This window comes from Aquarana catesbeiana, linkage group LG03 (genome assembly GCF_042186555.1).
Source record: "Aquarana catesbeiana isolate 2022-GZ linkage group LG03, ASM4218655v1, whole genome shotgun sequence".
Classification (NCBI taxonomy): Eukaryota; Metazoa; Chordata; class Amphibia; order Anura; family Ranidae; genus Aquarana; species Aquarana catesbeiana.
This window is the reverse complement of record NC_133326.1, coordinates 140,137,610-140,150,053: the sequence shown is the minus strand read 5'-3', so window position 1 is coordinate 140,150,053 and position 12,444 is coordinate 140,137,610. Positions and strand designations below refer to the sequence as shown.

General features: G+C 45.1%; 1 protein-coding gene across 3 annotated transcripts in view; it reads left to right on the top strand.

Moving 5' to 3' along the window:
• The window catches only part of IRF5 (interferon regulatory factor 5), a 73,862-nt gene that overhangs the window by 23,666 nt on the left and 37,752 nt on the right, over positions 1–12,444 (top strand). For all 3 annotated transcript variants that reach the window (XM_073619322.1, XM_073619323.1, XM_073619324.1), the window contains exon 2: positions 12,036–12,286. In XM_073619322.1, the coding sequence (XP_073475423.1) occupies positions 12,113–12,286 (174 nt within the window). In that variant the 5' untranslated portion in view covers positions 12,036–12,112. The remainder of the gene's footprint in view (positions 1–12,035; positions 12,287–12,444) is intronic.

The window sequence follows — 12,444 nt, the reverse complement described above, 5'->3', positions numbered from 1 at the left end:
CACTTTATTAGGTACAACTTTTCAATTGCTTGGTAACACAAATTGCTAATCAGACAATCACATGGCAGCAACTCAATACATTTAGGCATCTAGATGTGGTGAAGACAACTTGCTGAGGTTCAAACAGAGCATTAGAATGGGGAAGAGAGGGGATTTAAGTGACTTTGCACGTGACATAGTTGGTGCCAGACAGACTGGTCTGAGTAATTCAAAAACTGCTGATCTACTGGGATTTTCACACACAACCATCTCTAGGGTTTACAGAAAATGGTCCAAAAAAGAGAAAATATACAGTGAGCGGCAGTTGTGTGGAAGAAAATACTTTGTTGAGGTCAGAGCAGAATGGGCAGAGATGATAGAAAGGCAATAGTAACTCAAATAACCACTTGTTACAACCAAGGTATGCAGAATAACATCTCTGAATGCACAACTCATCGCACCTTGAAGCAGATGGGCTACAGCAGCAGAAGACCACACTGGGTGCCACTCCTGTCAGCTAAGAACAGTAAACTGAGGCTACAATTCGCACAGGCTTACCAAAATTGGACAATAAAAGATTGGAAAAATGTTCCCTGGTCTGATAAGTTTCGATTTCAGCTGCAAAATTCAGATGGTAGGGTCAGATTTTTGGCGTAAACAACATGAAAGCATGGATCCATCCTGCCTTGTATCAACAGTTCAGGCTGGTGGTGGTGTAATGGTGTGGGGGATATTTTCTTGGTACACTTTGGGCCCTTTAGTACCAATTGAGCATTGTTTAAACGCCATGTCCTACCTGAATATTGTTGCGGACCATGTCCATCCCTTTAGGACTACAATGTCCCCATCTTCTTACATATAGTTACATAGTAGGTGGGTTGGTCTTGGGTCTTTTTTCAACCTCGTGTGTGATTATATGTCAGTATTACATTGTAGAACCCTGTATGTTGTGGTCATTCAGGTGCTTATCTAATAGTTTTTTTAAACTATTGATGCTCCCCACTGAGACCACCGCCTGTGGAAAGGAATTCCACATCCCTGTCGCTCTTACAGTAAAGAACCCTCTACGTAGTTTAAGGTTAAACCTTAGTGGCCACGTGTCTTGTTAAACTCCCTTCTGCGAAAAAGTTTTATCCCTATTGTGGGGTCACCAGTACGGTATTTGTAAATTGAAATCATATCCGCTCTCAAGCATCTCTTCTCCAGAGAGAATAAGTTCAGTGCTCGCAACCTTTCTTCATAACTAATATCCTCAAGACCCTTTATTAGCTTTGTTGCCCTTCTTTGTACGCGCTCCATTACCAGTACATCCATTTTGAGGACCGGTGCCCAGAACTGGACAGCATACTCCAGGTGAGGCCAGACCAGAGTCTTGTAGAGTGGGAGAATTATCGCTTCATCTCTGGAGTTGATCCCCCTTTTAATGCATGCCAATATTCTGTTTGCTTTGTTAAGAGCAGCTTGGCATTGCATGTCATTGCTGAGCCTATCATCTACTAGGACCCCCAGGTCCTTTTCCATCATAGATTGCCCTAGAGTTTCTCCTCCCTGTGAGTAGATTGCAGTCATATTTTTGCCAACCAATTATATTATTTTACATTTTTCTACATTAAACCTCATTTTCCATGTAGTTGCCCACCCCATTAACTTGTTCAGATCTTTTTGCAAGGTTTCCACATCCCGCGGAGAAGTTATTGCCTTGCTTAGCTTAGTATTGCCTGCAAATACAGAGATTGAACTGTTTATCCCATCCACCAGGTCGTTTATGAACAAATTAAATAGGATTGGTCCCAGCACAGAACCTGGGGGACCCCACTACCCACCCCTGACCATTCCCAGTATGCCCCATTTATCACCACCCTCTGAACTCGCCCTTGTAGCCAGTTTCCAATCCATGTACTCACCATATGGTCCATGCCACTGGACCTTACTTTGTACAGGAAACGTTTATGGGGAACTGTGTCAAATGCTTTTGCAAAATCCAGATACACCATGTCTACGGGCCTTCCTTTATCTAGATGGCAGCTCACTTCTTCTGATGGCTCCTGCCAGCAGGATAATGCACCGTGTCACAAAACTCAAGTCATCTCATGACAATGAGGTCACTGTATTCCAATGGCCTCCACAGTCACCAGATCTTAATCCAATAGAGCACCTTTGGGATGTGGTGGAACAGGAGATTCACATAATGGATGTGCAGCCCACAAATCTGTGTGATACTATCATGGCAATATGGAGCAAAATCTCTGAGCAATGTTTCCAACACCTTGTTGAATCTATACCATGAAGAATTAAGGCAGTTCTGAAGGCAAAAGGATGACCCATTACTAGCAAGGTGTACCTAATAAAGTGTCTGAGTGAGTGAGATGTGTGTGTGTGTGTGTGTGTGTGTGTGTGTGTGTGTGTGTACACACACACCTGTGTTTGGGGGTGCACACCCCAATGCAATAGGCTGTGCACACTTATGCAAGTACTACAACCGACAAATGCACTGGTGTGCTCATGGTACGGGAGAACAGAAAGAGCTTGATCTGCTCCTCCTCCCTCCCGAACAGGGAGAGGGGAAAGGGCTCGATCTGCTCCTCCTTCTTCATGGAGAGGGGAAAGGGCTCGATATACTCCTCCTCCTTCCACCCGAACAGCGAGAGGGAAAAGGGCTCAATCTGCTCCTCCTCCCTCCCGAACAGGGAGAGGGGAAAGGGCTCGATCTGCTCCTCCTTCTTCATGGAGAGGGGAAAGGGCTCGATATACTCCTCCTCCTTCCACCCGAACAGCGAGAGGGAAAAGGGCTCAATCTGCTCCTCCTCCCTCCTGAACAGGGAGAGGGGAAAGGGCTCGATCTGCTCCCCCTTCCTCCCGAACAGGGAGAGGGGAAAGGGCTCGATCCGCTCCCCCTTCCTCCCGAACAGGGAGAGGGGAAAGGGCTCGATCCGCTCCCCCTTCCTCCCGAACAGGGAGAGGGGAAAGGGCTCGATCCGCTCCCCCTTCCTCCCGAACAGGGAGAGGGGAAAGGGCTCGATCCGCTCCCCCTTCCTCCCGAACAGGGAGAGGGGAAAGGGCTCGATCTGCTCCCCCTTCCTCCCGAACAGGGAGAGGGGAAAGGGCTCGATCTGCTCCCCCTTCCTCCCGAACAGGGAGAGGGGAAAGGGCTCGATCTGCTCCCCCTTCCTCCCGAACAGGGAGAGGGGAAAGGGCTCGATCTGCTCCCCCTTCCTCCCGAACAGGGAGAGGGCTCGATCTGCTGCCCCTTCCTCCCGAACAGGGAGAGGGAAAAGGGCTTGATCTGCTCCTCCTCCCTCACTAACAGGGAGAGGGGAAAGGGCTCGATCTGCTCCTCCTTCCTCCCGGACAGGGAGAGGGGAAAGGGCTCGATCTGCCCCTCCTTCCTCCTGGGCTCGATCTGCTCCTCCTTTCTCCTGAACAGGGAGAGGGGAAAGGGCTCGATCTGCCCCTCCTTCCTCCTGGACAGGGAGAGGGGAAAGGGCTCGATCTGCCCCTCCATCCTCCCGGAGAGGGAGAGGGGAAAGAGCTCGATCTGCTCCTCCTCCTTCCCGAACAGGGAGAGGGGAAAGAGCTCGATCTGCTCCTCCTCCTTCCCGAACAGGGAGAGGGGAAAGAGCTCGATCTGCTCCTCCTTCCTCCCGAACAGGGAGAGGGGAAAGGGCTCGATCCGCTCCCCCTTCCTCCCGAACAGGGAGAGGGGAAAGGGCTCGATCTGCTTCCCCTTCCTCCCGAACAGGGAGAGGGCTCGATCTGCTGCCCCTTCCTCCCGAACAGGGAGAGGGAAAAGGGCTTGATCTGTTCCTCCTCCCTCGCTAACAGGGAGAGGGGAAAGGGCTCGATCTGCTCCTCCTTCCTCCCGGACAGGGAGAGGGGAAAGGGCTCGATCTGCCCCTCCTTCCTCCTGGGTTCGATCTGCTCCTCCTTTCTCCTGAACAGGGAGAGGGGAAAGGGCTCGATCTGCCCCTCCTTCCTCCTGGACAGGGAGAGGGGAAAGGGCTCGATCTGCCCCTCCATCCTCCCGGACAGGGAGAGGGGAAAGAGCTCGATCTGCTCCTCCTCCTTCCCGAACAGGGAGAGGGGAAAGGGCTCGATCTGCTGCCCCTTCCTCCCGAACAGGGAGAGGGGAAAGGGCTCGATCTGCCCCTCCTTCCTCCTGGGCTCGATCTGCCCCTCTTTCCTCCTGGACAGGGAGAGGGGAAAGGGCTCGATCTGCCCCTCTTTCCTCCTGGACAGGGAGAGGGGAAAGGGCTCGATCTGCCCCTCCTTCCTCCTGGACAGGGAGAGGGGAAAGGGCTCGATCTGCCCCTCTTTCCTCCTGGACAGGGAGAGGGGAAAGGGCTCGATCTGCCCCTCCTTCCTCCCGGACAGGGAGAGGGGAAAGAGCTCGATCTGCTCCTCCCACCCATACTCCAATCCCTGGCGTGCTGCGCCTCAGGAAAGGGATGTGTGGGCTAGAAATTTGAAGCCCAGTAGTCTTGGCAAATACATCGTGGATGAAAGGTGCCAATGCCTGAGCCCTCCATCCACTGTCTGTGGCTGAAACCCCCCCCCCCCCCTTCCCAATCCCTTTTCTCTCCTGCTTCTATGTGAGTGCACTAAGGAAGGTGGGCTTTGCAAACCCTTATTTAAGGGGGAATGCTGGGAACTCTGATGTAAGTGGGGGGCTTTGGTGAGCAGAGACCCCCTTACACCAGAGTTCCCCCTTAAAAAAACATACTGCAATTTAAATCTCTGCATTAAAGCAGAATATTGAAGTAAAAGCTGGTTTTGTCATTTTACCTTTTAATAGACTTTTCAGTTTTATCTTGTTATTTCTGTCTGAAATGTTATAAGTATCCTTTTGGGTCTTGTGGTTTCTAGTTAGGGATGTTCAGCTTTATGTACTTCCCTTTTCATTTCTGGATGTTGGTTTAGTCCAGATGTACTTGTATAAATACAGTGGGGAAGTCCCTTTTGTATATTTGCAGATCCTACTACTGCTATATGAGAATAGGCTTTATACTTTCTTTTTTTTTTTTTCAATTCTGGGTCATGTGCTTGTAAAATCCATTAAGGTGGGGAATGATATTTATTCTCTAAAGTGCTGTACTTTGTTAGGGCTATACACATGAATGCAATTCAGGTAGTGTGCATTTTTCAATTTTTATTCTTTTATAAAATGTGTCTATTTTTCAAAGTGTTTGGCAAAATCAGTTGTAAAATACTTCCTTCGTGTGACAGGCAACAGTCACACTAGTTGCGCACTGAAATGATCCATTTTAGCGTGCAGGCTGGTGTCTGTTGTGTGTCAGCAGTGGGGGGGGGGGGGGGGGGGGGTGCCTTGCATTTTTACAGCCCAAGGCAATGTTTAACTTTTTTTTTTTTTTTTTTTTTCTAACCTTATTTATTTAAATGTCAAAATTACCACAGTGGAGCTGTCAGTCACTTATCATGTATGATAAATATTTGCGTTTTAAGTGTATATTTAGCTTTGTTTTCTTATTGTGGCAAAGCATGTTTCGATTTTTATTTTCTGGTTGATGAAATGCAATCAAAACGATCAAATCCACAAACAATCTAATAGCCATAACTTGCCATTTGTTTGTTTTTTTTTGTTTGTTTTTTTTTTAACCTCGATTTAGATTGAACTTTATTTAAACTGAGTCGACTGGACAGGGAGAGAAATGATTATTCGTTTTGCATCGATTGGCAGCTCTGTGGTACTTAGTTCATGAATACTGTTGTATTACGATTGATCAGATTATGAGATTACATAGTGGAAACAGAGATGCAGTCGATAAGTTATGACTGTATCTTAACTGTCGATCGAAATCTACTTACCTGTGTGTAAAATATTAATTCAATGGGTTGTTAACAGATCAATTACTCCTCGGAATTCATTGATCAGAAAAGAAATTGATCAATTATCCAAAGTGTGTATGAGCACCATTACTTAAGTTCTAAGCTCCCCATTAGACACCGCTACCAGAAGTATTGTCCAATAGCTAAAAAATTGATTTAAGAAAAGAACTCGCATAGCTATCAATCAAAAAGCTGCAATGCATTGTTGTTGTTGTAGAGGAGGTCAGGTATATTCTTATATATCCTAAAATATTTTAGGGGTAAGTAGATGGTCCATTACATACTGTATAGTACTTTGTGGTTTTAAAGCTCAGTTCTGTGGAATACTCCGTCTTGCACGAGAAATGTAACTTTCATAACTGGGAAGTAGGAAGGGGATTCAGTGACTTGTAACGCATGAAAAATACTAATAGTCATGAGTTGAACCAAATTTGCATTGCACTGCAACTGTTTTTTCACATGTGAATCCCCTAGAAAACAGTTTCTCAATGAATCTGCATTTTGAAGACATATCATAATGAAACCCACTTATTTTTAGTCACACCTTTATTCTTTTAAGAGAGAACCATGTGTTTTTCATGTGCTCTTCCAGCTGGTGGCCATCTCATCTGGTGGCCATACAGCCCCCTAGTACATTTCAAGGGGGTTTAGGTGAAAACCACATACAGTAACAAGGAGTCCTCCATGCCTGACAATGGAGCCACAAAAAAGAAAAGTGTATAATACTGCTATTGCGCTATCCCCACAGAAGCCACTGGTAGCTTGGACCTATTCCCCCCCCCCCCCCCCCCCGACACACAGCCAGGCACACAGCATTTTGGCATTCTTCCTCTGGCTTGAAAGATCAGTCTAGGGATTCGTTTTTAGGGGCTTTTAGTAGCCTCCCTGACGGTAATCCCGAGTGTGGCTTGGGGTTAAATTTCAGCACCATTAGCGGTAACCCCGAGCCACACTCGGGATTGCATTGCAGGATCCTGGTGCGGTATACTTACCTTGTCCCCAGGATCCTGTGATGTCCCCCGCGGTGTCTGCGGGCTCTGTCCTCCTCTGAAGCCTCTCTGTGCCAGGCTCCGTTCCCTGCGAGCGTCACGTCGCACGGGGGCGGAGCCTGGCGGCAAATTCAAAAGAATGTAAAAATCATAACACATACAGTACTGTAATCTTACAGATTACAGTACTGTATGAAATCATTTCACAACCTTTTTGTCCCCAGTGCTTTGGCCCATGCCCTGCATGCAGTTTTATATTATATATACTGTTCTTTCTGCCTGGAAACTTGAGATTGTCCATAGCAACCAAAAGTGTCCCTTTTATGTCAAAAGTGGCTTTAGACCAGCTAGAAAACCGCGATAATAAATTAGAACACTTGCAGAATTGAACGATGGTGAATTGTGGCTAAATTTATTTTATTATCATTATATTATTATTTTTTTAAATTATTTATATTTATTTATTATAATATAATTTATGATTTTGTGTTTCAAACTTCATCATACCCGGGATATCTACTAGACTCTTGGTGGACAGATTTAAGTGTGTTATTGTTAAGAATTACAGGCCTACAATATAAAACGCCAAATTTCCATGCAAAATAATTGTACCGCATTCAGCACCTAAAATCCGAAATAATCATACCGCCAGGGAGGTTAAAGGGGAAAGGGAGCATGGGATACCCAAGAACTGCAACAACTGGAAAGCTTGAGGATTTGGCAAGTACAAAATTCAAACTGTATTGCACAACTTCTGACGCACTGCACTCTCATGACTGTATTGCACAACCCCTGGCTATACTGCAAAAGAAATATAGCAAGTATATAGCAAGCATGTAGAATATAGCAAGCATGAAAAAAACACCGCTCTGATCTGTGAAAAGTTTAGAAAACGTCACACCCAAATGCAGGTGCTCCAAGGCTCAGAATGTCCTTCCTACATCCAAAAACTGTGTCCTGAGTAATAAAACGAAAGAGCCGGCACTACTGGAAATCCCATCTGTGATCTTTATTAGGTCATGACCAAGTTAAAATGACAGCTGACAGATTTCGGTACAAACCTTGTTCACAGCATTATCAAAAAATTACACCCAACATATATATACACACACACATACATTAGATAAAAGGATAATGGAGTCCACTCCCACCAATCAAGTGATGTAATTGATTGGAATAAATGAGAAACACCGCTGTGGGTGTGTGGTTCCTGGGAAGTGCAAAACATAAAATTTTTCTTTAAATATACTGGATAGAAAAATGGATCTAAAGAAAGGGAGATATGATAGATTTGGAATAAATGTAGTATAAGAGAATATGGGCTGCACTTCCCAGGAACCACACACCCACAGCGGTGTTTCTTGTTTATGCCAATCAATCACATCACTGGATGGGGGGGGGCTCCATTATCCTTTTATCTAATGCGTGTATGTATGTATGTGTGTGTGTGTGTATATATATATATATATATATATATATATATAATATTGTATATGCGTTGAGTCTGTCATTTTTAGATAATGCTGTAAACAAGGCTTGTGCCGAAATGCGTCAGATGTCATGACCTAATAATAAAGATCGCAGATGGAATTTCCAGTAGTGCCGGCTCTTTTGTTTTATTACTCTGCAAAAGAAATATCCCATAGGACTCCTTGCACTGATAGTGGCCTGTCATCCCTTGAGAGATCAAAGCACCCCTCTGTAGGGAAAGGGGGTCAATTATTCAGCCACATGATGTTTACACTTTTTCCTTCTGGCTCAGCTCAGTCTCTGGACAAAGGTTTTTCAGTAAGCTACCCCCAGCTGAGCCTAGCTGGGACCTTAATGTCCTCACAATGACTCCTCCTAGCTTTTCCTGCCCCAGGGGTTTCCTCCTGCTGGACTGAACCCAGGGACTCTTCTCTCTGCTGCCAAGCCTCAGACAACTTATGGCCTCTCTCTTCTTTTGGGCACACCTCCCTAGGAATTGGTTGGAGTTCCATAAATATTTAAGTTGCCTGCCCCGCTCTCCCTTCCACTATGCTTCCAGAACATTCTAGAAGACGGGGGACTCTACATTGCTAGAACCTTTCATCAAACGGCAGAGCGATCTAGTTGCCCAAGCAGGATTTACGCTATATAAACCTTATGTAGAGGTACCCCCGTAGGGGCTGCTGAGTTGGTTATAGCAATTTGCCAATCACTCCACTTCCGATCTCCCATCACTCGTACACGACACCAAACAGTCAATGTTTAAGTATTATTGCTCTTTATTCATGAGGATAGTCTGGGGGGTTATTCATAAGTAGATATGAGATGCTCCATCAGATCCCACTTTGTGAGGGTATCATCCATAGCTGTAGCTTTTGTTACTGGACTTTCCCTTGCGTAGCACTCCCAAATTGGACAAAAGGCATTACTCTGAATAATTCCCTCTGCTTGACTGATAGAATTCCTTTGAGGTATTAATGGTAAAGTCACATGCTCTCACCGCCTATTTCCATGACCCGCATACTAACGCCCCTCAGTCTTTGGAAAGTACTGTTCTTATGGCTCGTACTGTGTTCCGTAGCCTCACTACATGTCCCTTCTCTCACTCCTGCACTTGCTTCTTTGAGTTTCACTGACCGGGTTCTCCACACAAGACAGTCTGTTTTCCTGGTCACAGAAAGTCTATCCGCCAGTCTACTCATTCCGCTTGACTCCTACTTGCTCCTCACTCGCTCGGCACATCCCCGCATGGGAATGTCCAGGTCCTTCCCCAGCGCTACATTCTGGTTCCTCCGCACTACAAGCGTCCAGCCTGGACCTCCTTTGAGAGCATTACTCAAGACTCTCCTCCTTCAGGGCCCCAGGCCCTCAGCCTCCTGGAATCTCTCTCTCGACCTCCTTCTCCTCCTCGGGCCCCAGGCCCTCCCCTCCTTTTTGAAGCATGTGATTCCCCCCCCCTTATATGAGAGACCTCCTCTCGAGCAAACAAATTAATGATTGGTCAGGACTCTCACATGAGTTTCCTGCCACTCAGATCTCAGCCCATCCTCTCCTTTTCCAGAACAATTCACCGTCAGGCAGAGGAGGTATCTCTGGGCCTAAGTGTAGGTGGCCACACCCCTCACTACTCTGACACTCCCACTCCTGAATCAAAACAACCAGGCCTACTAAAGGACCCCAGGCCTAATTAAATTTACCTGTAACAAAACCCTACACTACCAAACTACACATTTTATTTATTTCAGGTACTTATATACACTATAGCACCTACCCTAAAGTAGAGGGCGCTACATCTATATTCAGCTAAACAGTGCAATTTTTAAGAAGTTTCCTTCACTTTAAGAAAAGAGAAAACTATTTATAAGGCATTTCTCACATCATACTCCCTAGAATCATGTTAACACAAATGTGCGCCACCTGAACATAGTAAGCAGAGACAGTCTTCACATACTGCAATGGAACCTGGTATAAAATAACTTGACTCTTGGGTTTGGTGAACAGCATGTAAAAACAGGTGGTTGAGCTGCTGTTTTACTGCCCCCAGCTGTCTATCCAAATGCTAACATTACAGTCTGACTGGGCTGTACACGTCGTGGCAGCAATACTTTGCATAGCGCTGCAGCATTTTTAATTTGTACTGCAGAGTTTGACAGGGGGCACTGCCCGTTAAATTTGCCTATTGAGATTCAAACTCCTTGGCTCGCAGTTGCAGTGCAGTCCCGTAATGTAAAATTGCCATTCAGCAATAAGGCTTACCTGTACTGTAGGTACTATAAATATCTCCTAAACCTGCACCGTTTAGGAGATATTTACTTCTGTAGCAGCTGGTGACGTCACCAACACATGCGCTCCTAAAGCAATGGCATAACCGTGCTGTTCCTACAGAATTCTGTGCGGTAAACAGCGACTCCCGTGCACATGCCCACGAACCCGGAAGGAAGACCGGGTGAAGATGGAAGCCCCGTCAACAGTGACAGCGTGTTGCTGGAGGGCTTTAATTTAAGTTTCACATAATGTGCTAATATGTGATGCATACTAGCACATTATAACTTTGCCTTGCAGGGGAAAAGTTTTTTTTTTTTTTTTTTTTTTTTTTTTTATCTTCCAGTTTAATACAGTTTTAAGCAGAAATAAAAAAAAACACAAAACACAGGAGTCAGTATCGCCTCCTCCTGAACGCTTATCATCTGCTCCTCTACAAATCAGAGGATGGTAAGCACTGCCACCTGTCTGAAAGGAACCTAAAGCTGAACTCCAGGCAGACATAAAAAATGCAGTTTAATGCAGCTCTGCATTTATTAATATACTTATTAATATATAATTAAATATATTTGTTGTAAAAAAAAAACCCTGCATTTGCAAGCAGTGCATATACCTGATTTTGTCTTGTATAAGCCTCTGGCAGTCCCTGTACAGCAACACTCAGACTGAGGAGCATAGGGAACCAGACAGTTGTGAAGCCTTGTGCAGGTGCTAACAATGATCATGCTGAGAGGAGGGGAGAGCAGAGTTCCAGATAGATCAATTCATCAGTATTATGCTCTTTTGTTTCACTTTCCAGTCATAGGCTGGGGGGAAGGGCAAGATCTGTAATTATTAGTTAAAGTACCAATAAAGGCAAAACTTTGTTTTGTTTAGTTTTGGATAGAGTGGAGATGGATTAGAACACCTGTCAGGTTTTTTTTTTGCTGTCTATGTCCCCATTGGGGAGATCCCCCCTCTCTATTTGTCTTATTTATCATTGAAATTGAAAGTAAAAGAAAAAAACACATTTTGGGTTGTCCTCTGTAAAGTAATAGAGGGGAAATCTTCCATTGGAGACACTAGTTCTGGTGACCTGGGGATCCGCAAGGGATTTCTTCTCACTTCCTGTTTTTGCTATGGGACAGGAAGTGAAAGGAAGTCTCCCCAATGGGACACAGATGGGTTATAACCCTCCCTTGCTGTATCCAAAAAGAAAAAAAAGTTTTGCCTTGTGTATTGTAAACTAAGTTGTGTATATATAAATAGCAAATATCCTATTTACAAGCCTAATGTGCAAGTGGCAATCTTTTTCCCTGGTAATGGAACTTGCACAGGGGCCACAGGAGGAAAAGTAAGTGGGGCCAGGGGTGGAAAAAGAAAATCTGCCCAAGATCAATAACTAGCACTGCATGAATAGCTATCATTAATATTTCTTGTCACTCTAAGATGAGAGCTTAAAATTGATACATTTAAAGTTCACACATTTAGAATTTGTTTTTTGTTTTGTAGGACTCTGTAAGATGGTGAGGTTGGTATGTATTGCTGCTGTCAAGGTTTTATAACCATCTACATTTCTGCACGTGGAGATGAATTTGCATCCACGACGCATCCGTCTTAAGCCATGGCTGGTAGCACAGGTGGACAGTGGGAACTATCCAGGCCTACACTGGGAAGACAGGGACCACAAGCTATTCCGCATTCCATGGCGTCATGCAACACGTCACATACCAATGCAAGATGATGAGAACACCATATTTAAGGTGGGTACAGTATAACAACAGCACCTTAAAGCGAAACTTCAGTAATTTTTTTCATCTTTCCATCTATTAAACCTTCTGCCCTTCTTGTTTTAACTTTAGATAGTAAAACATTTCTTTTCTGCCAGTAAATACCTTACACAGCCACCTTCTTGTTTCTT